The following is a 24,851-nucleotide window of genomic DNA, read 5'->3' on the forward strand; positions in this document are numbered from 1 at the left end:
TGTGTCCTAAGGATGTTTTTTGTGTCAGGACTGCTGTCATCAGTGTTTCCTTGCAGTGTGAGAATAGGTAAAACTCGCGTCCATAATCAGGGTTTGCGAGTACTGGGGCGCTTGAAATCAACTCTTTTAGTGTTTGGAAGGAGGAACTCATCTCTTCCGTCCATTCCATTTTCCTGTTCTCCTGTTGGGCCACCTTTAATGCTTGTAATAAGGGCCTGGTGTATGCCGCATAATCCAATATCCATGCTCGGCAGTAATTGCACATTCCCAAAAATTTCTGCATGTCTTTTACTGTTGTGGGTTCTTGTACTGATCTTATGGCTTCTACCCTGTCTGGTATTATTCTTTTCCCATCTCTTGAAATCAGCTGTCCTAGGTACAGGACCTCTGTCAGACAGTATTGTAGCTTTCCCTTGTCCACTTTGTACCCCTTGTTGGCCAGCAAAGTCAATAATGTTATGGAATCCGTTCTGCATGTCTCTTCGTTTCGTGCGCAGACTAGTAAATCGTCTACGTACTGAATAATGGTGCTCTCAACTGATAGGTTTCCTAGGTCTTCATGTAATATGCGATTGAAGATGCTCGGGCTCTCGCAGTAACCCCGTGGTAATCTGCAATGCTCATACCTTTTACCCCCCAGAGTGAAGGCGGTAAGGTATCTACTCTCTTCAGCCAGGGGTATAGAGAAAAATGCGTTTTTCAAATCCACTACAGTGAAATGTGATGCCTCTTTCGGGATGCTGCATAATATTGATGCGGGGTTCGGGACTAGAGGGAACTCCTTCTGAATTACATCATTGAGGGGGCGTAAGTCCTGTATCATCCTCCAAGACCCCCCTTTTGCTTTTTTGATCGGATAAATACAAGTGTTACATGGGGAGTTTGAAGGCACTATTATCCCTTGTGCTAGTAGGGCATTTATTGTCTCTTTAATCCCTTCTTCAGCTTCACGAGACAGAGGATACTGTTTAACTCGTGGTAAAATTGCTCCTTGCTTTAGCTTTATCACCACAGGCTGTACTCCATGCAACAGTCCCACATCATGGGGGCCTGTTGTCCATAAGTTGTTTGGTACGAGCCTCATGTCGTCATCAAAAAACGACGGTGGTGCTCCTACCACTGTCATCAATTGGACGGGAGTCTCCCTTGCTTGTATTAAAATATCACAGGGCATCGCTATTTCCATCACTATTTCACCATCCCCTTCTGAGTCTGAAAAGAGATCCTCATCTGTTACCTCTCGCAGGGCGATGTTGGCGTTTGTGCATAGCATTGTGCGCCACTCACACCCTTCCTCGTCCACTCCGATCACAGCTATTCTTTTTGCTGACACTTGCACAGCGTGCAAATCTAACGATACCACTGATCCTGGTGCTGTGTTGGGGCATACTATGGGGCGGAAGAGGAACTCCGCCGGGATCCTCCAGTCCATGCTTCTCAGCTCGGCAATTATGAGGGCCAGAGTCTTCAGCCCTTTGATAAACATTTCCTCATTTTGTGGCAGCCCTCGTATTTCCTGCGTGGTTGTGTAGGCTTGCACTACCAACATTGCACGCAAGGGGCATATCCCGGGTGTGGAACACACTATCCCTCTCTCGGTAAATGATATGGTCATATTGAGTTTACTCAGGAGATCCCTCCCTAGCAAGTTAATTGGGGAATGTTCGTAATACAATAAGGGTGCCTTCACAGTCTTACCCCCCACTGTTACATCCAAAGCTTCTGTGTAAGGAACTTCAACTACAGCCCCAGAGAACCCCTGCGTCTCTAACTTCCTGTTAGATAACGGGAATCGGCCCTCTCTGATACATGATTTCTCCGCTCCCGAATCAACCATGAATATAAACTGCTTGTCTCCTATCTGCGCCCCTACCAATGGTTCCTCTGCTGCATTGTAGGTGGTGGATAGAACTGGACACGCAAGCGTTCTCTGTGGGCTGTCCTATGCGGGGTATCTCGTCGCCCCTCCCTCATTAAAGACATTCCCGGAAACTACCGACATGCCGCTGTAAGGTGCTGGCGCGGGGGCCCCGTTTGCTGTTGTCGCGAAAGTGTTACCTGGCGTGTATTGCATACTGTCATTGTTTTGGGGGTGGTTCTGTGTCCTATACTGGTGTCCTTGTTGCTGGCCCGTGGTACCCTGGCCGGGGTTTCTTAGTTGCTGCTGTCCCATTGGGAGACCATATGGGCTTCCCGGGTGTGGATGACCATAGCTCTCCTCCTCCTGGAACCCATTGCTTTGTCTACTTCTGCACTCCCTGGAGTAATGTCCCCATCGTCCACAGTTCCAGCAACTCCCTTGGGGGCCCCTGGGACCCTGCCATCCATTTCCTCCCATTCCCCCATACCCCTGTCCACCTCCTCTCCGGCCCCTGTACCCACCTCGTCCCCCTCGAGGGGTCCACTCTTGCCACTGCGGACTTCCACCTTGCTCCTGCTCAGTCCACTGCCGCTGTGCTGGTCCTGCCCAATTAGTTGCCACCCTTCCTTGGAGTGCTATCAGCCCCTCCTCCTCCTCATCTCCCTCTCTACTGTGTGGGAGCGCGGCTACTGCTGCTGCAACCTTCACTAACTTTGACTGTACTAACTTCGCCTCGTCTGCCAATCTTTTCTGCGCCACCTCCTTCTCCCTCTCCTTGATTCTTTTACAATGGTGTACTATTATGCTCTGAATTTCTGGCCATCCCTTTGCTTCAATACCTGCTATCTTGTCAAGCGCCTTCTGCACTTCCTTTGGGAGCCCTCTCTTTATAATAAAATAAAATAAAGATGTTGATTGATACCACGGCGTGCCCGTTTCTGCTCTCCACATCTCTTGGACCCGAAAAATATAATCCATAGCCTCTTCCCCGTCATTCATTGTACACTGCATCACTGACTGCAAATCCGGTGTGTCTGGGAATGTTTCGCGTAAGGCATCCCACACCCTGGCACGCACCGTGTTAAAGGATGCCCCATCATGGCGGTCACAGTCTAACGTTACTCCCGGGAAACCGGCCTTAACCCATACCCTTTCAGCCTGATCACCTACTGCTGATACGAGTAGACTTTTTACATCTCCTATGGCTAGGGGTACCCCGGCAGTATGTTTCTCAAAGGCATATATCCACTTACTTGCCCCTCCTGACAATGGGGGCAATAGCTTTAATAAATTGGCTTTATCCATCTGTGCCCATGGGATATAGTTAGGCCTCCCTCCTCCCCTGTGTATCAACGGGAGCTGTAGCCTTCCTTTTGTCGTTCCGTCCGGACCCGTCTTAGCTGTTGATGTCCCCAGTGATGCCATTTTTCCCACTCTGTTCCTTAGTCGCCCCGTCCACTCATCATCCAGGGTTCTCAGTGAACACGTACCTTCCTCCCCTTCGCTTCCCCCTCCTATCGCCATACTCAACCTGTCGCTTTCTTCTACCTCGTCCCTTATATCACACAACAACTCCTCTCTAATTCCCCCCCGCCTTTCTTCACTTGCAGCATCTCCCTCTCCGGGCCCTACTTCTATTATTCGCGTTGGTTCTTCCTCAATTCTGAACAAAATCTCACCCTTTTTCCACCCCTCTTCGGGCTTTCTATTTTCACCTAGCGCTCTGGACGTACGCCCTGATCTAGTTGCATCTAGTGCTGTTCGTTCGCATATGTCTTTTATCCTCGAGAGCTCATCCTTTGCTATCGTCAGTCTTGATTCTAAATCATCTGTGAGCTTCTCTATATCTACCCTTTGTGCGCCTGCCTGGGCTCGCTCTCTCGTGCTTTCGTATGGCGGAGGTGCCGTGGGCCGGAGGGGTGTAGTATCTTTCGGGGGAGGTATGTAAGTGGGATCACTGTACCCCTCTGCGGGCACAGGCTTCTTTATTATCGGGTACAAACTTATTACCTCTACTGGTGGCGCTACACTTGATCCTTCTTTGACATCTCTTTGTATTAGCAGTGGATTGTCTGTGGTGGACGGGAGATCAGGATTTAGTGCTGGTGTCTTAGGCGGTGGTATCTCTTCAAATAACCTCCAAAGATCTAATATTTCCCTCCTATTTTGCAGCTGCTTTCCTTTGTATTTTAGAAAAATGCATGTGGCCACTGTATCCAGGACACTTTTATCGAACGACCCTCCCTCGGGCCAAATCTGAGGTAACCCCTCCCCCTTTAGCTCGGTCACCCATTGGTCGTGATATTTTTTAATCCACTCCACGTATCCCGGGAGATTCTTGCAAATATGTGATAAGGGTGTTTCAGCCCCCATCTCTTTGCTCTCCTAGTGCTGATGTGCCTAGTGTGTTTGCAACTACAATGTAAATGTAGTATCAATATTATTCTTTATATTTTACTTCACATTCAATGTTGGGTCCCTTTGGGCTCTCCCCCTCCCTGACTGCACAATACAAAACTGGCCGTACACAATGTCTATTATGTTCCTTTTGAGGGGCACATACAAGAGCAACCCATCCTTTGGTTTGACAATGTCAGACTGGAAATCAAAAGGTACTCACTCACTCCACTATATTGACGTTATCTGAAGAGAGAAAAAGCTTTTATCCGACCACACTTATCATGACCATTTAACTATTATGCACTTATAATCGCTCACACATTCACAACGTCAAAACCTCTTCTAGCACATACGAGGTGCACACACCTCTTGGCACCATTCACCATTCAAGCTGCCCTCCCTTTCCTCCCTAGCCGGCTGTCCCTGATCGCCTTATTTGAATATCTAGATGCGCATATATATATATAGATATTAACCTGTTTTCCCCTCCTTCTAATAGGACTCTGTTTTTCTTACTGTCTCCCCAAGTCTGTACTAATCCCAGTTCTTTATTCTCCCCCCTACCCTTAAGAAAAGGAAAAAAGTAATAGCGGTAACTAATGTACTCTCAGTGTCCCCTTTTGCTGAACACTTTTATTTTATACTCCACTTCTTCATATATTCCCAGTACTAGTCAAGATAGCACTATGCGGCGCCGCCTTCCACCCCCTTTCGGAGCTAGGTTCCCGTCACTTTTATCTCTTATTCACCTCTTAATCCTAATGGCCATATGCAAAGAAAAAGCAAGGAAAATTCAAGATGATCTTTAGTAGATCTGCGTACCCCCTCTTCGTTTCCTGTCCTGCACTTCACTCCCCGCTCCCTTTAAGATCGCTCGCACTCAGTACTCACGTGCCCGTCTTGAACCGATACTCTCCGAAACTGGGTCCATCCAGGCAGTGTCGCCGTCAGCTCAACAGTCAGCCCCGGCTCCGGCGAGCGGTACTCAAAGGGGATTTTTCAACCGGGATCCCGTACCCCCTCTCTTTTGAGTGCGCACTTCTTAGTGTACCGGTCGCCGTTGGCGGGCAGCCTCCCGGAGCCGGCTCACCGTGCGTATCCCTTTTCGACCGGAGATTCTCGTGCCAAACGGGGACGGTTATAAGGAGTTAGGAAGAAATAAAAATCACGCTATCGGGGTCACCACTGAAAGCAAGCGTCCCCAAACAGCACGATCCTCCCCGCAATGAGAGACAATGAAGGACTCTCCCAAAATGGGAATAAGGCCAAGACAGAGTGCGGGTGAGCGTAAATGGGAGTTTATCAATCAGAATTGGGCATGCAAAGAACTCTGCAAACTCCGAGAGCGCTCTGTCTGACAATAGCAAAGACAGGCGTATATATTTACAAAAAACGTCATCAAAACCTACATACTATAGGGGGCACAAGTTCATTGGGATTGGGTGGCGACGACTAACTATAGGTGCTGCTGCGGCGTGGTTGGTCTTGGCTGGAGGACGTCACTGGTCACCCTCGTGGGTTGGGCTGGGCCTGGCAGGTCGGCTTGAGTTCATCTGGGCGGTGTTGGTGTGCCGAGGCGGCCTGTGGCAGAGATGAATGCCTTTTCTGACTTACTTGCCCTCTGCCATGCACACCGCAGTCATTCAGTCATTTACAGTGCTATTCTTTTTAGTAAATCTTTCAATAGGTTATTTTTATAGGTTTAATGCAACACAGGAGGAATGCACCTTGTGAGGGGTCTGGAGGTAATATATCGAGGCCTGGTTTACTCGTGATCTGTTGACCGGGACCATAGGTCGAGGGCTAAGCTTCGGGGACTGGGGCGGGTGGTACAGGTCTTTCTGTCTTGTTAGAAGTGGTTATGGATGTTTCGCTGTGTGTTGTCAGAGTGTTGGGTGTCCTGATTGCACAGGGCCATAAGTCTGAGACAGTCGGGTGGGTTGTGGGGTTTACGAGGGGGCGCTTGAGTTTACTCAAAGGTTTACTGCTGTGCTGTAAATAATGCAGGTGGCTGGCTGCGGCCTTGGGTGCTGCAGTGGGGCTACAAGTCTTTGAAGCGGCTCCAGTCGGGTCGGGGGAGGCGTGATAACGCAGAGCGGGGCTCTGTTCTCATGTCTTGGCAGCCTTCAGAGGGAGGGAGGGGGATACATCGAGACCTTGTACGCTTTCACAAAGGTATCTCCCTCGTGTGTTGCCGAATATAGGTAAAGACATCGCAAACATTTGAATACTTTCTATAATACTTATTTAAAATCACTTCAACACATGCATTTAACCTTTGCCGGATGCGTCTTGATTATACCCAGTCCGAGCACCATATTTGTACATTATATTCTAGCAGCTACAGTGTTTTAGATACATGCATATACACTCGCAGTAAATGAGGTAGTGGTAAGATCAGTGGAGTACATAGAAAACGATCCGCCACTGTACGTGACGGTGGTGGAATATGAGGGGCTCAGACATTCACACATGATAAGTGCACTCTCGCGCATTCTTTACATGAGTTCATAGTATAGTTGCATCGGCTTTCTCGCGTACTCTAGCAGCATTAGCTTTAGTTATGGCGCGAAACCATGTGAGGTAGGTTGCCCAGCGATACACGCAACAAACAGATCCCTGGAGCGTTCCTTTATCATTAGCATCCACCTGCAATGATGTGAGCCCGCCATAGCTTATATCATGGGAGCATGCTCTCTCATTTTAATACATTCTACAGGCGTTTGTATTTAGTGGAAGGAAGCATACTTCGCGAGAGGTCTTGACATTAATATATACATATATATAAAGACTGTCTGCCATCAGATGACCATTTTACTGTTCTTCTCATTGTTCAGGCCTGCTGGCCGGGTCAAGCTGATAGTGATGGTACACTGCGGGAGGTGAACTGTTACAATGTTAGCGTATTGCGCTAGCTCATGTCCGTCTTGTTCGTGGGAACGTGCTCGCAGCGGATCTGCCAGGGTGCTGCGGCAACAGAGATGTTCTCCAAGGGTGGGGGCCGCGCTACAGTGCGCTGAGCTCACACCATCTTTACCGGGCAAAGAATGGTTTCTGGGCCTAGCTAAATTTGTGTTGTGATCAATACATGTGGGCATTCGATACGTGTGGGCAATGTCTCCAGTGGGTGAGCCCTCCACCACCTGGGCCCGGGTGGCACGAGGGAACGCCCAATGGGCCATAGCCCTCACCTGGGGAAGAAACGCAGGCGAGAGGGGTCTCCTGGACCAGTCCTCCCCTACAACAGTCAAAGCATAGAAACAGAACATGACTGAAGGGTGCCTGTCTGTCTTTGCATGCTAGCACCCTCAATCAAGTGGTGCATGCAATAGGGGCAATGTTGTCTTACTTGTGGAGCTTCCCCCTTCCTTGTACAATGTACCCAGCACAGTCCTGTTTGTTTGATGCAGCTTTATTAAGGTATTTTTTCTCCTGGGATTTGCAACACACAGCAGTGCCTCAAAGCACTAGAAAGCTAATGCAAGGCAGCACTTTACCACTGCATATAACAGAAAACATATCGGAAAATGAGCAAAAAACGTAACTTCATGCATCATTATACCTTCAGATTATTCCTGTAATGACCCAGAGGTGGTGCTATCACTCCAGATCGCCACATTAGATCTCAGGCATGACAGCACTGCAAGTGCTACAAGATGGACACTAGCAACATTATGTGGGATAAGGGTCGGACCAGCATTTGTAGATGGAAAGGTCCATGCTGCTATACGTCAGAGAAGGGGTCAGGGAGCCCTCGGCATTACTTCAGAGATAGGACGTTTCCTGAAAGGACTGACGGGTGGCTAGAGGAAGCAGCAGGTGTGCGAGGCACTAAAGGACATGTGGATTTTGCTCCCGGAAGCGAGCAAATGCATCTTCCCTGGGAATATATATTTCTTCCAGGCCAACTGAGGTAGTTTAAGGAGCCCTTCATCAAATCCAAGTTATTGTGTTGAATCGGAATGCAATAAAGTGGCTCAGTCTCTTGCTACATTTTCCAAATTTGTTGTGCAGACTTTCTTCTTCACTGGGCAGTAGCCATTTTGTCACAGGACGACATAATAGTAAATGGTTAAGTTCAAACCATACAGTTCTTCAATTAACTATGCAACTTTAAATAGGCCCCTCCCTTTTCATTTGCTACCGCTTTAAATATGTGGACACTGCAGAGTTTTCAGGATCTTGCAGCTTCTCTTAAGTCTAAATACATCCCGCTGCATTCTATCACCATGGGGCAGTTCAGTTTGTTTGCCCTTCTGCAGTACATTCAATGATTTTCAGGTGGGGCAGCAGGCAGTGCTTCATTAGTAAAAATAAATAAAAAAATAAATCGGTGCTGGGCTCAAATATTTTCTAACATGCGCATGCCGCGCCAGGATGGGCAGGTCCCCGCCCATTGTTGCCACCACCCATGGATGTTTCCCATGCTGTCAACATACATTGAGATAAAGCTGCAACTCCCACCGGCTTATTGTGGTTGACGGATGTACTCGGTCACTATGGCAGATGTGTGATCTGCAAATACCAATCAACATACGCATAAAACAACATGCTCGTTGTGTGTCTTAATTACATTTTGCTCTGATTCTATAGGTGTTTATTATTTGACTTGCAGTTATAATAATAAAGTTGCCAAAACACCACCTCATAATGAAACTGAGTCCTAGACAATAGGTGCCGGGCATCAAAAATAAGTGCCAGGGCTGAGCCCTGGCAAACACCCCCACAAATTAGAAACGGGGCCAGCAGATAACATATTTTTTACATTTCATGCTAAGCACTCGTTTTTGGCATGCAGAACCCATTAGCAGTGTAGCATGCACTACCAGTTTCCACATTTTGTTTTCGATTTTTATATAGCACCACAACCACATGCCCTTCCATGCATCTGAGATAAATACCATTGCACCAGCTCAGTATAATGCTCATGAGTTATTTATTTAGCTCTTCTGTAGACTTTCAGGGGTAAACAGGAATGTTGTATACAAGTGCCTACGAGGAACAAAACAAATTGTGTATTTTGTTATTTCCTGCCTGCACCTTGGTCCCTCCATCTTGTGTGAAATATAGCTCATCCTCCCCAGAATACTAAAGTAAGGAATAGGAGATTTTGTCTTTTTAGATATTGATGTTGCATTTTTGCAGCGCATTTTAATCGAGTTGAGGGTGTGAGGGAGTGCTAGCATGTAGGAGAGAGTGCTAGGGCTGGGAGAGCTGCATGAGGAGGCAGACTGTGCAGGTTGAAGGGTTTCTGGTATCGCTCCTGGTGGAATGTGGCTGGGAGGAGAGGGCCTTGCTCCTCTGCAATGCCCTTTAGATCAATGTTTGGTACATACTGGCTATAATATGCAAATGTCCATGAATATTTTTTGTTTGATGTTTGTACTTTGATTTGCTATTGAATAACACAATCAGAACTATGATGTCCACGCAGCAAATCAGGTACCTAAGTACCTGTAATTTTTCCTGTCAAAATATCATTGAGACAAATTCCTTCGGATGAGACTTAATGTATTGCCAACAAAAGAAATGTTGCTCCTGAGACACGACATAAACATTACCAACAACTACTGCTGGTTCTGCAACAAATGTGTGGAGTCGCTCCATCACTTGGTAGCTGAGTGTCCGACACTGATTGCAGAAAGAACTGTTGCCCTGGGAAATTTTGCTCCTCGCAATAACGAAATTGAAGAGTGGTGGTCCCCACTTCTCGCTGGTCGTAATGATATGCTGATATGTGCAACCATTGTTTATCTAGATAGATTAATAGGCCCAGAAGGAGGAACTTAAGAGTGACCAGAGGTTTTACAACTCTGACAGAGGATTTAAAATGTTCTTTTAGGATGAGATGTATACTACATTTTTGTTCCATGGGATGTGAAAGTTCTAATCGTAAATGTTTTGTAAAAAAGTTTCACATGAAACTATGACAAAAAAAAGAACACAATTTTGTTCAATAAATGCACCTTATATTTTCAAAGAAAGGTGTGTGTGTGTGTGTGTGTGTCTTTTCTTTGCGGGTCCCAGTGCCTGTGCTGCCCATCTATCAAACCATGAGTGGGGCGTAATAGCCGCTAATGCAAAATGAATCACTTCTAAGGGCACCTCATTTTAGCAGGTACAGCACAGTGAAATTAAATGATTTGTACAGGATCACACACTTTGGTTAAGTGGTAAAGCCAGAATTTGACCCTGGGCTGAAATTTAGATACTTGAGCATGTATCTTCCAAGCGCAACCTGGTACAAATATGTGTTTCATTTTGGTTTTGAATACCTAAAATAATACTCAATTTTATACAGATTACTTTAAAAATACACAAGTCACATGATAAATTAACATTACAATGTATTCATCATTGTAGAAACGTTTTGATGAAAAGAGTAAGAGGGGCATTTATTTTTTATCCTAAATTGCAAAGGAAGGGAACACTCCTGTATGCACCTTTTGCAAAAGGGGCAATTCATAATTGTAATTGTTTCGACCAAGTACTGGAAAAGCAAAGTGTAAAACACAGGCGAAAATCGCCTTTGTTCTTTACTTTTCCACCACTTGTCTGGGAAAGTGTAAATCACTTCCACAATTAATGATTGTGTGAGCCAACCACAATGGATTCCTTTGTAATCTGCCTGCTTTTTGCCAGGTGTAAATGTCAGACAATCCCATAGGAATCCATTGGTATTCTGACACCATAAAAATGCATGCTGGTGGAAAACCAATCTGATTTGGCAGGGGGACCTCTGCTCTCCAACGTCACCTGCCAAACCATACAAACTCCTGCAGGTCATAAAAAGTGGAGATAAATACATTTATCACCACTTATTGCACTCTGTTTCACTTGGAAAATTACTCCCTATGGTTGTAGTTTTATTTTCCCCATCTTGAATGGAAGCCTATAGGCTCCAGCATAGAAATTAATGAGAATTTACTTAAAGTCTCATAGAGGCACAAAGTGAAATAAAATGCATGACAAGGTCATTGTTTCACGTAGCTTGTTCTGCATCCCCTTAATTTCTAATCACCCAGCAATCACACTTAAATAGCTTGTTAAAACCCTACATAATTTAAAGGAACAAAGTACCACAGCAATGGCCACCGCTTGTTACCTTTTCTCATCTCTCATCACTTTCTGTTAATCATTTCCTGTTGTAAATAAGTTGCCTCTCAGATACAGTAAAAAGATATGAACGCAGTGCGAGGGTCTGTGCAGCCCTGGCTGTTTGTATTTGAGGGAGAGAGGCAGAGCAGGGAGCAGGGGGCATGGGCATTTTCCCCTTTATTGAGTGCACTGCTATTCATCTGATTAATTTCACATGACGTATTGGTTGTATTTGCATGTCACATTATCCCTTTAGCCAGGGATATCTTTAGCAGTTGCACCTTGAGCTTATACTGAATATTTACTTGTTTGAATTTATTTTCTAATTTAGTGCATGCATTCTTTTCACATTTTGTGTTGGCTAAACACAGAGGGGCAGCACATCCAATTACTGTTTTGAACACACTAAACAAAGTCTTTCTCGCAAATCGAAGCACTCACTACTAATAGGGAAGGCATCTTTGCTTTTTCTAAAGCAGAAGCAGTATGCATTTTAATCCTAATCAAATCCACAGGAGAAGGACTACAGCAAGTCAAAAAACCTGATGAACTTGTGAATCAGCTTGAACGATTAATTAGGGAAATTAGCCAACGCTTACACGCTACAATGCTCTCAACTTACCATCAAGCTGAGCGGATACCTAGAGGTCTAAAAATTAATCTGGAACCTACTTTATGCAAGGATAACCCTGAATTTGTGAAACGGTTGAGACTAATTCTCCATAAATGTTCTCTAGATTTGATATTGTTAACAATAGAAGAATTTGCCAAATCCTTACACTCAATTGAGGCAGATATAGAACTTAAGTCCTCTACTATAACGATTCTATCAAAAGAAGAATACATCTAACCAAAAATTGGAAAATTACACACAGGAAATTGAATCTAAGAAAATAAGGAAGCTTAGAAGGGATAAACGTGATTACAAGTTGAACATTGTATATTCCTGGAAGCAATATAACCAGCAAAGAGACAACCAATCAAGAAATCCAAACTTCTCCAGATTACCTTGTAAATCTAATTCAGGAACTTCTTCTTCAGACGTATCCAGTGCTGAAGTCGTAACAGATCCAACACTTACTAACCCACAGGACAGACAAGAAGATAGACCAAGTACATCGGTATTGAGCGGTCCTGCCGTAACCCTTGGAGTAATTACAATTGTAAGCTCTTTTTTAGAAAGAGACAAATCACAGGAAGCAAGAAGAAAAAATCCAACAAGAAAGGTACAACTTTCCCCGAAGGGGACTTCGTCGTGAATATTTCATCGTACAATCTGACCCAGTTTCAGAGAAAGTCATTACAGAAAGGCATTTCTTTTGTTCCACATCATACCAGCTATTTACTTAAAGAAAAGATAGACTTCTTTTGTCTATTCTAATAAATTAAATTGAAGCTGTTCTTTGAAACAGTAGAACAAGAAGCACACACAAGAAGTAGTGAATACTTGGAACTGCATCCTGAAAGCAAATGTATGCCCCCACTACAAAACTCCACATTAGATACTTTTCAGAGATATTTTCTGAACAACCTTAAATTTTAAGAAGCAACAATGAGGATATTTCACACATCGGGAACAACAAGCACTTAACCAACTTTGGACTAATCCAGATAATATATTGAAACCAGCTGATAATGGAGGAGCACTGGTCATTATGGATCTCGACAAATATAAACAGGAAACTGAAAAACAATTACGTGACAAGGACACTTACATGCAAGTTGACTGCGATCCCACTGAGCAAGTGAAATCACTTATTCAGCAAATCCTTGATAAAGCAGAAAGTAATGAGTTTATTAACTACCAGACAAGTGTTACTTAACTAATAATCACCCGATAATGCCTGTTTTATATATTTTACCAAAAATCCATAAAGATCTGACAAATCCTCCAGGACGGCCTATGATTGCAGATACTAATAGTCTACTTGAACCTTTGGCTAAATACATTGACCTGGCTATCCAACCATTGTTTAAAAAAAAAGAATAATCTTATCTTAAGGACACTAATGACTTCTTGTCAAGAGTCAATGAACTTCAATTTGAAGCAGAGAAAGACATTCTATTCCAAATGGACGTCCTCAGCCTATACACCAACATAAATCATCAATATGGAATTGACGGAGTAGAATGGCTACTTTTGTCATCAACAGAATGTCGAGCAGACAGGATCTTTGTTTGAAAGCTATTAACTATTGGTCTCAATAATAACTTTTTCAGATTTGAAGATCACTATTTTATTCAAATAGTAGGAACATTGATGGGTGCAGCTATGGCGCCCAGTTATGCCAATACCTATATGGCACATTTGGAGCAGGAATATATCTTTACCAATAGTAATTGGAGGAAACACCTGAAAGTTTACTACCGTTACATCAATGACATTTTTGGCATTTGGTCAAGGACTGCATAAGAACTGGAAGAATTTTTTGACTTTGTCAATCAAATAAATCCCAGGATCAAGATCATCAAAAAACAAAGTCTGCCTAGATTAGAATTCCTGGATGTTGAAGTCTACATTCAAGACAGTACCTTGACGACTACCATCTACTATAAACCAACAGACAAAAACAGTATTTTCAAGTTTTCACCCAAAAACCACCATAGAGAGCATTCAATTGAATCAATTCTTAAGATATCGACTGATAATTTCAGACAACCAACAATTTGTTAAAAAAATCCTGTGAATTATCCAACATCTTCAAGAAGAGAGGCTATCTCACTAATATCATTCAGACAGTGGCTTAGAAAGTCAATGAAATTCCAAGGACACAAGAATTTAGTACAACGAGAAAAAGATTCCTCCTTGAAATTGGTATATGTGACGATTTATTCACACCAAAGTCCTCAAATTAAACATATGATCAACTCCAGTTGGAACATTTTACATCTTGATTCCACATTAGTGGAAATATTCCCCACTGTACCGAACTTTGTGTACAAAAAAAGTCAATCTCCCAGAGATTTGGTAGTAAGAGCAGACATCAGTGCTACGAAAAAGAAACCACCACCTCAAAGGGGCACCACACACTATATGAACTGTCAACACTGCAATAATATCATAAAAGGCCAGTCTTTGAATCATCCATACACAGGGAAACCAATTGCATTAATGCACACCTCAACCTGTGACTTTACCAATGTTTTATATGGAATTAGATGTCCCTGCATCATTTACTACGTTGGAATAATTACAAGAAAAACGAAAATGAGATGGACAGAACATAAATCTAACATCCGCACTGATTCAGTAAGATCTCCAGTGGCACAACATTTTAAGGATTTTCAGCATACAATATCATAAATGCAATTTATTATTTTGGAACAACTGAAGTTACCATGCAGAGGCAGTGACCTAGCTAAACTGTTACATTAGAAAGAAATTACCTGGATTTTAGAAGTCCTTACACCCAGAGGAATGAATATGGATTATGATCTGTTATGCTTTCTTTAAACTCATTTAACACCACAATGGTATGCTCCACTTGGGGCACACACAGACTGAACATTCACTAGGTCAGGATTCTGAGTAACGCAATACAAGCAAGCTGCAATACATCTCTTATTATCTGAGATCCATGTTAAGGGGTCAAGCCTATGGCTTTGTCCACCGTGCATGACATGAGGGTGTCTAGTTTTGAGATACAACCAGTGTAAACTACACCTGTAACCAAATAGACATTCTTTGGTAACCTATAATGATTGTGGGTTTGTACAAACTGGACTTTATATGTCTCTCTAGGACTGAAATCTCTGCACTGGCTCCCAGTGTCTGTGAGGATTAATTTCAAACCCCTCTGCATTGTCCGTAAGGCCTTCTGGGGCATGGGACCTCAATACCTTCAACTCTCTCTTCCTAAATATCTTCCTTCTCAAGCTCTTCGCTCATCCACCTCCAACTTCCTCAGGGTCAGTCGCTTCTCCAAGCAACGAGTTGGTGGTAGATCTCTTTCTTTGGCTGGGGCCTCCCTCTGGAACAGTCTGTCTGTCTCCCTGAAACTTGAGGAGAATCATCTCCGGTTCCGGAAGCATCTCAAAACCTTTCTTTTTGCTTCTGCTTTTTCTCTTCCTCTCCCCTGCTGCCTTCCTGGCTGAAACTGAAACTGCACTGGTTACCTGGCCACCCTCTGATCTCGGGCCCAGGTCCCCTCCCCTGCCAGTCGCACACCTGCGCTGCCTTCCTGGCAACCCCAGCACTTGGGGACTGTTTCTGTATCCCTACAGTCCCTCTACCAGCACTTGACACCAGATGTCTGCACTTACCCTTGCACTTGCCACCTGCTGGCCGTACTTTTACTTATTGTTTATTTATTCTATTACCCCATGTACTGCACTGTCCCCACCCCTTCCCCCTTCCTATACATTTGCACGATCTGAATGACACCTGGCCTAGTTGGATCATTGTCTGTCTTCACTCAGTTCCCCCTCCCTTGCTTCGTCGCGCCTTGAAACACTTGTGTATAGGTGTGTTATAAATGCCATATCATATCATATCAGAGATGTATTTCTTTACTGGTATGCAATAGACATGTTGTGGATGATGAGCATGTAGTTGAACGTCAGTGATTGTAAGTTTCAATGTGTTTTAAAGGGTCCTTAAAGTCTCAAGAAAATGTATCCCCATATATTAGATTGGTATTTTATCTGCTAGTAAGCTCTATATGTAGAATCTAAGAGCTGTCGAATAGTATGTCTGTATGTAAGGATGTACTATTGTAAATGTACTATTTGAATTCTTACATTTTCTTCAAGGGGTATCACATATTTGCAGAATGAACATTTACTCTTCAGATATTTGATCGCCGGACCAGTGATTTTTTTTGAATTAACAGAGACTCTCCAAGCATATTTGGGACGATGCACAGTGAGATTCTTATAATGTTGTCAAACATCATATGACATGATTCTGTGACTGTAATGGCCCAGCGTCTATGTGCGCAATGGTCACGAGAATACCTTAACATCTGGCGATTGCGGGACAGGAGGCTGCTTATTTTTGAAACTAACACTGTGAGATTTAGATACTGTGTATAAATGTATATCCATATATTAGATCGGTATTTTCAATGTTAGTAAGCTATATATGTACAATTCAAGAGCTCTCAAATATTATGTTTGTATTTAAAGCTGTATTGCTGTTCATGCGTTACTTGAATTTTTACATTATGTTCGAGAAACATTACATATTTGCAGTAGGAACATTTACTCTTAAGGCACTTGTTCGCCAATCAGGTGATTTTTCGTGTCAAGAGACTCTCTAAACATATTTGGGAAGAAGCACAGTGAAATTCCAGCAATGTTGACAAACATCACATGATCATGTGACTTGAATGGCTTGCGTTTACTCGAGCACTAGACATGAGAATGCCTTAACAGCAGGCGATTGCGGGACGGGAGGCTGCTTACTACTGCCTTGTCCGCCCGCATTTCGCCATTTCAACACTTTTTGAAATTAACACCATGAGATCAAGATACCGTGTATAATCATTACATGACATGATCACGTGACTTGAATCGCCTGCGTTAACGGTCAACGCGCGCAATGGTCACGTGTTATTTACAATATTAAGTGATCGCTGCTTGCTGCTGCCTTGTCCGGCTGCGGTTAGCCTGCTCTACATTTTCGAAATTGACACGAACAAGTTATGTCCATCGAGTCGTGTAAAAATAGAGTGTGGACTGCAGAGCTCACCGGTCTCGCAATCCACCAACAAGTCCCAGGCAATCTACAGATCATCATTCTCCATAAAACAATAAGTGCTATAACTATCCTCAGAACCCCCGGGGCTTCCTGGGGGTGTTTTCCCCTAGTCATAACTGTAGCTGTTCATAATAACTGCTTCCTGAATAGCCCCTGTAAAACTCAAAAAGCGCTGTGTTTTCCAACCTGCTGCACAAGCTATATATCGAGGTTGTAAAGCCCACACCCGACACCCTCACAGCCTTAAGCCGGCCCTTTCAATCGAAATGTAGATCAAATATTCTTGAAATTCTTAAACTATATCCATTTTATATAAAAATGTATTAAGGGTCATATCAAATGCACCCTCCCACTTAGCAAATGCCCACCACCTTTATATAAAAATAATATAAAACATATATAACATTTATATATAATTATTAAAGTTCTTATCAAATGTACGCCAGCTTTATATAAACATAATGTAAAACATACATAGACATTATTCAAAGGCTTATAAATAATATATATAAAACCAAACCCACTCCTGCATCATCAACGCGTCACCATGATAAAACCCTAACATTCGCAGTCTATCTCGTCACAACTAACTTCGACCTCCAACAGCCAGCAGCGCACATGTGTGCTCCCAGCCCACATTTTTATATAAATTTCATATTCACTGTCCAGGCTTTACGAACAATTGCTAGGAACTAACAACACGAGAGAATTACATAAACAAGCTAAATGGAGGAAGAGCTTCAGAGAGCCTTCAAGGATGAGGAATGGAACAGAGCCCTCCAGTATGCAAAGAAAGTCTCCAGGAATGCAAGGTTCAGACAGATGCAGTTCTATTTCAAACGCAGAGCATATCCAACGCCTAAAAGGAAGTCAAGCATGGGGAATAGACAGACCCGGAGCTGCCCGTGCTGCAAAGCGGAGCTGGCGGACATGGTGCACATGTTCTGGTCATGCCCGAGAATAACGATTTTTTGGGACACAAGGAGAGAGCCCTGAAGGCGGAAATCCAATGCAAGCATGGTTGCCGGCATCTTATCTGCTGGGCCTGTTCCCAAGAGGAGACAAGCAGAGAACACACTTGGCAAAAATGAAAGACTTGATGACAATATTGGCGAACACAAGTGCGGGACCCTCGATAGAGGGGTTGTGGGCAGACCTGTAAAAATGAGTGATAGCCAAAACATCAGTGTGGGCAAGGGCGACGCAAAGGGGAGAAGGCAACAGTGGGGCTAAGATATTGGCATGGAACACCCTTGTGCAGGACCTGTTCAGAAGCAAGGAAAGGGACAGTATAGACGAGCCAGGTGACCTGGTTGAGGACTAACCACACAATGGTGGAAGCTTGGGGAATACGGGCCGAAATGATTCAAGTAGGAGATGGCTGGCCCATTGACACTCTGGTGGAACACACAGAATAGCGTACGAACATCATGGATGGGAGAAAGGATCCTAGCCTTGTACCGAGCAGATGAGGAATATTACGGACTCCATCTTGAAAGTGCCAGTAGAAATGTGTTGGGTGTTGTTGTTTTTTAAGTAGTTTTGTGTTCTGTTTTGTGTTGAAAATGCAAAGAAAAAGGTTTAAAAAAATAAAAATAAAATGTATATTCACTTTATATCGAATCATCTGAAAATCATATCAAACTACATTAACACTTTATATCACGAAATATACATTTAATATAAAATAGATATCATCTTTGATATACATTTTATATTAAATTTATATCAAATTGATATGAAAAATTATATAAAAAATGGGAAGGCAGGACTATGGCCGGAAGCAGGGGTAGTTCATACCTGTCAAAAATGTAACATTGCAAAAAAGGGGGGCCCCATCTACTAATGTCGTTCTCTAGTAGTGCTGCCTGTGCAGGACCCAGGTCTTCAGTTTCCTCAGTGTGTGAAAGATATGCCAGAAAACTTAAAACCTCCTGAATGTATAGAGAATGCTGGCTTGCGATACATTTGCAATGTTGTATCTTTGGCACAGGAAACCTCTCCCAGGAGATAATGAATCAGTAACTTCGTAACGCATGTGTTAATGCTCGCAGTTAGGTCGCTGCAAACTTGCAAGAACGTATGAAGTGTGGGCCACCAAAGCTCACAAAGCATCACTTTTGGTTTTTGATGTGACACCTTTGATACTGCAGGTTTGATTGTACAAACAAGTGCTTCTAATATTGTGTGACTGAAATTGACTCAAGTTAAAGTGAAGCATTTGTTTTTCCACTCTGCGACTTTCGGTTTGCATGGACAGCGCTTCACACACCTCCTGTTGGGGAGAGGTGGGTCTGTAGAAAGGTGTGCTGTGGCTGAGTATTGGCATGCAATGGTGACGAAGGTAGGGTGAAAAGAGGAGCCTCTGCATGGTGCCCCCACGCCCATCATATTTGGGCTCGGGGAGGCACATGGACCTAGGTACACTACCTTGGTGGACCCTAGAGCCAAGCAAGAGACCTTGTCACAGACATAATTCTCCCCTCAAAGGTATAGCCCTGCCCTTTCAGGGTCAGGGCATGTCATTCTCTCCCTTTTTGTTGAATCTTTATATGTAGCTGCTTTATGATTTGATTTAATATTTTTCTATTGCATATCCTTCTCATGTAGATGATACACAGATGTCCATTTGGATACTCATCCCTCTGATCAACTCTCCCGGCATTCTTGTCTCACGCCATCTGCACTTACCAGAGAGCAGTCTCTAGCTCTACCTCTGACACCTTCCTGGCTACTTTCCCTATATCCTTGGCTGATGTATATCATTGTGGGCTTCTGTTGAATCTGCTGTGTCTCGGATTACCCAGAGTAACAAAGTTAAAAGGGATTTAAAAAAAATATGCAGCATATGAATTCCTCAGAAAAATTGTAGCACCTTGGTTAATTCCATGTCTGAATATAGCAATTCCCTGTATGCAGGACTGCCCTCAACCACTGTAAAAACAAAATCCAGGTTACATAAAATGCAGCAGTAAGATTAGTCCTGTGACAGCCCTTGCAGCATGTACATAAATGTCTACAGGTCCACATTTCCAAAGGGAAGCACTGCAGTGCTGGCAATGACATTGTTAGTGCTAGGACTTTTCAGCAGAGACCAGGACTCAGCTGGGTGAAGGTTATTACACTGGTTACAAGTTACAAATAGTATTATTATTTAAGGTCCTATTTCTGCTCCACAAATGCCCCTGGGATGCTGCCCCTAAGCACCACCACAGGGACTGCCCTGCCAAAGCCCTGAGATCCACCAACACTGAGGTGTTAATCATTCCTGGAGTGTGTTGCTCCGCTCAGGGTGGTTGCCAGCTTTCGGTTTGAGGTCCAACATAGTGTAACCCCTCGCCTCAAGCCATTAAATTAGAACCCAACCAGATGAAGTTAAGGGTGTCCTTTAAGACCCACCTGTTCATGCATTAGCATCTGGTTCAGCCCACTTTGCAGTGACAACCAGCATCAAGAGGCAATTTATTTTACTGTGCGTGGTATATATAAATGATTTTGCTACCTCACACACTAGGTGGGCTACTGTATGCTGCATCAAAAATGTTTTGCAGAGTGAAGTTTGCAAACCTGGACCCGAGTTTTCAAACCAGAGATTGTGATTGGACTCAAAATGCCATTCGCCAATCACAGTCCATGATTCTAACTTGAACTGTAGTTTCTGAACTTTTCCCAAACCCAGCCACCAATATATCTCCATTATTTGGGGTTCGGTGTTGTTAAACAGTGGACTGGTTTTCCAGAAACCAGGCAAAATTTTTTAAGTTAGACCAGACACCTACTACCAATCCACGTTTGGTATAATTTCATACAGCGGTTTTTGTGCTTCATGAGAGGGGAATTCCCCATATTGTTTTTTTTAGAACCCTCCCACCCTATAGCTTCGCCACCCCTGAACGTAACTTCACAAAACCTACTCACAAAATTCAATTAAATACATTTTATTTTTGTTCAGTTACATGTATCTTTGTCCACACATGCCAACACGACTTTTCAACTGGTAAGTGTAATTTGAAAATCTGGATTTGTTAATTATACATTATTCTGTTTATTAAATTGTTTAAAGCAAAAACAAACCGGTACCTCGTATTAATATAAACCAAGAGGCACTATTGCCAGTTGTTTAATATCAAGTAGCTTCTACGTTAATGAGGTGTCTATTCTCACTTAATTCTCCGGAGACTTTATTTATTCTTTTTCTTATAACATTACCTAATGTATAAACTTTAGATAACAAAAATGTAGCCATCATTAACATCCTGGTGTAATTAGGAAACCAGACACCAGTAAAGATAAATGTATCAAAACCCACAACAACAGATGCTATAACAATATTCTGCAGCCTGGTATATATCTCGATTCAGTCCATATGCTGGTTTCTCCCACGTTGCTTAAGCGCCGCTTACATCTGCAGCACCGATGATACTTGTCACACTGTTCAATTACGAGATTGCTCCCACACCTAGGGTACACAAAAGTGAAAACACGTCACTGCACACAAAGGGGCGTAAGACAAAACAGGTTTGGGGAGCGCAGCAAATGGCAACTAGATTCCAGACAATTCCTCCCCAAAAGTATACATTTTTACAGAATATAACTGAAATAATATATGCTTTTACGTTTTTAGGTGTGCCAGTCCAAATGGTTCAGTTAATGTTCTTTTTATTAACCATGCAGTGTGTGTGTTCAAGCACTTCAGAAAGAACCACAGATGCATTCCATGTTGAAAGGCTTCATTCATGTGAAGTGATGCCATGAAACAAACAGTGCTCTCGAATGCGACCGCAACCCTCTGGTCGTGGTGTAAGAAAGGTATGAAAATCTGTGTAGCCCCAAAGTTCTGTGCATCTTTGTATAGCACAACCAGTAAACAGGCACTAATGCCAAACACAATGTATGTGCTTGGCAGCCAACATTACAAAAATTATTGGAACGTGTTGATATTTGTTTCTTTTCTTGCACTGTAAATTTAAAAAATATGCTTCAGATTTTAGAATATGTCAGATAAAATGCAAAGACTAGTTTGAAATCATTCTAGAAACTTGGCGTAGAGTGCATTGAGTCTTTCTGAAGAGTTGGCACTCATTGCTAAGACCAGATCCTGGCATCACTATGGTTTGCACCATGGGAAAATCCCTGGAACATGTCATCCTTGAGGTCAGGTGTACAGTTAGGTATTAGTGTTCTTTTAGTGCATTGGCAAGAGCATCAACAGATTGACAACTGACTGTCGGGAGGAGTTAAATCAGTGACACTAGTACTTGTCAAGTTGAATGAATCAATGGATAGAAGTATCAATAATTGGCATGCTGCATAATAAATTGCTACTAGGCACAAGGAAGGATTGCTGGTGTTATTTGGGGAATTCAAGTAAGACACTAGTTCACAGGAACTGGTGCAAGGTGAGCCAGTTTGTCTGTATTTGCAGGACTTCTGAGAAGGCATAGATCCTCTAGCAGAAAATGTGCTGGGGCAGGGATCAAAATAAATATATCATTAGTAGGAGCTACGAGCAGCTCCTAGATATAAGACAGCACCAAGCAAATGGCAGCCTCCTCTGGTCATGTAAATGTTTCCTCTGTGAACCTTGACCTCTTGCCCTAAAAGAAAGTTACTCCCCTTCAAAGCAAAGATTACAAAATCCTTATAACCAGGGGCTTCCTATTTATTTATTTTTTTACCTCAAAATGCCTTATCTGAGATCTTAGCTCGGAGAAGGATTTGCCCAGGATTTAATGTAAAATTGTGCTTATCCAGCTGTACAAAAAAAGGTTTGCGTGAATCAGTGAATCAATTGTATCTCTACTTCCTTTAACTTTTATACCGTGCTTTCTATGTTTTTCATGCTATGGATAGGAGGAAGGAGCCTGTCCCTCGATATTTCACATTTACACATTTTATTGATAACAAAGTTTATACATTTGAGCTCAGACACTGGTCTTTGCGGAAAGATGTACTAGGATATCAAGTTGGTAAATTTAAAAATGTATTTATTAAAAAAACAAAGTTTCCATTTTCTGTTAACATATCTAAAAAAAAACTAAATCCAGGCTGACGCTAATTTCTTAACAGATCTTTACCTTTTAGGAATCCATTCTTCACAATGAAACACTATACAATGGCAGTGTAATTGTATTTTTAATTCTTAGTTAATTTACAACATTTCTGTCTGTTGTACATGATTTCATTCAGGGTGTGGTGTTCCACACAAAAGTTATACTTTGTGTTTTGTTCACATTCAACAGATTATTTCTTTAACAGGTGTAACTTGAGTCATACTGTTCATACTTTCACATAGTTTAGTATATTGGTTTCAATCAAACATGAAATGCAGGCCTCTCTTTGTGTGCCTTAATCTACGTTACAGGACATCCAAACAAAATGCTAAAATGGCTCCTTTTCTCTTTGTACTATTTTTAGTATATCTGGTAATGTAATACAAATTCCCAAATGCTTTCTTGTGTCTCCCTTGAACAATGTAAACTATTATTTTAATTTAAGTAGCACATGCGTTCACTTAAGCAATCCCTGACCGTTTCAGATAATGCCCCAGCGCTAGGGCCATAAAGCCGGCCTGGGGCATTACCTGAAGTGGTAATGCCCTCCCGCTCAGGGCCTACTGCTATTAGTACTCTGGCCTGTAAGCCTGCACTAATAGTCTTTTTTGCAGTTGTGAGATGCCATCAGCGTTTCACAACTGAAAAAAGAAAAAAGAAAGAATGGCCGGCACCGAACAGGGAGAAGGGACTATATGTCCCTTCTCCTGTTCCATGACAGCCATTGTGGACAAACAAAAAAAACAAAGAATGGCTGCCATGGAACAGGGAGAAGGGACCACACGTAGTCCCTCCTCCATTTCCCTGGCGCGCATTGAAAAAAGCAAAACATAATCGAAACAAAGAAAAAAGCCACCATGGAAAGGGAGATGCGACTACATGTAGTCCCATCTCCCTTTCCATGGCAGCCAGTCGGAAGGAACCTGAAGGAAGCAGCAGCGAGGTGAGCCTTGTTGGGCAGGTAATGACCCGGCGAGGGCCAATCAGATAATTTGTAACAATCTGATTGTCCCTCAACAGGTACTAACAAGCAATAATTCTAAAGAATAGCTTTTTAATTGGTTTGATTACGACTGTTCATACCCATATCTTCAGTTGCAGGCAGCTCTCATCTTGGTTGGCATATGTTCATCTTTTCAGCTTTCAACTCTGCTACCATCTGCACAGCTCTGTAATACGGCACTGGACTTTATTCTTAAACTGTTCTGAGGCTGTGTTTCAAGCGAATACTATGCCCATTATATACATTTTAGAGGGCTACTTAAGTGTAATCTGAAGTGCGAGTTGCAGAGACTTGTATCAGCACACTTGACATTTACTTTGCGCCAGTGTGCATTTTGCTTTTTTGCTCAGTTTCCTATTGAGTCAGATTTTGATTATCTTATTCATTTAGAAAACCTACCTGTGTCTAAGTGGGGTCTGAGACATGTTCAATATACTGGACTGCTTGTTCTAATTACTTCTTGAGCTTAGAGGAGGGCATTTATCAAAAGAGGTTTTCCTGGATTTAAATTATGCCAAATTAAGAATGACTGAAGGTTTTTCATTTGACTTTAGACCTTTCCTTTGTTCAATGTTAAATGTCTTAAACTATAAATCAATCATAGTATACGTATCTAGATAATATTTTCAATCAGCAAACTTTGGAAACGTTTAGATAGGTATACATGCGTGCAATGAATGCATATAGCTACTTCAGGCCATACTTAAGTAGGCACTATAGCAAAGGTATTTTTAC

The 24,851-nt window shown here is 42.8% G+C and overlaps 1 protein-coding gene across 1 annotated transcript in view; it reads right to left on the reverse strand.

The window, feature by feature from the left end:
- Positions 1 to 20,984: 20,984 nt before the first annotated feature.
- CCDC81 (coiled-coil domain containing 81) overlaps positions 20,985 to 24,851 on the reverse strand; it is a 794,710-nt gene continuing 790,843 nt past the window's right edge. The window contains exon 15 of the mRNA XM_069639737.1: positions 20,985 to 21,519. Within this exon, the coding sequence (XP_069495838.1) occupies positions 21,381 to 21,519 (139 nt within the window). The 3' untranslated portion in view covers positions 20,985 to 21,380. The remainder of the gene's footprint in view (positions 21,520 to 24,851) is intronic.

The sequence above is a fragment of the Ambystoma mexicanum genome, chromosome 7q (genome assembly GCF_040938575.1).
Source record: "Ambystoma mexicanum isolate Mex_15411 chromosome 7q, UKY_AmexF1_1, whole genome shotgun sequence".
Lineage (NCBI taxonomy): Eukaryota > Metazoa > Chordata > Amphibia > Caudata > Ambystomatidae > Ambystoma > Ambystoma mexicanum.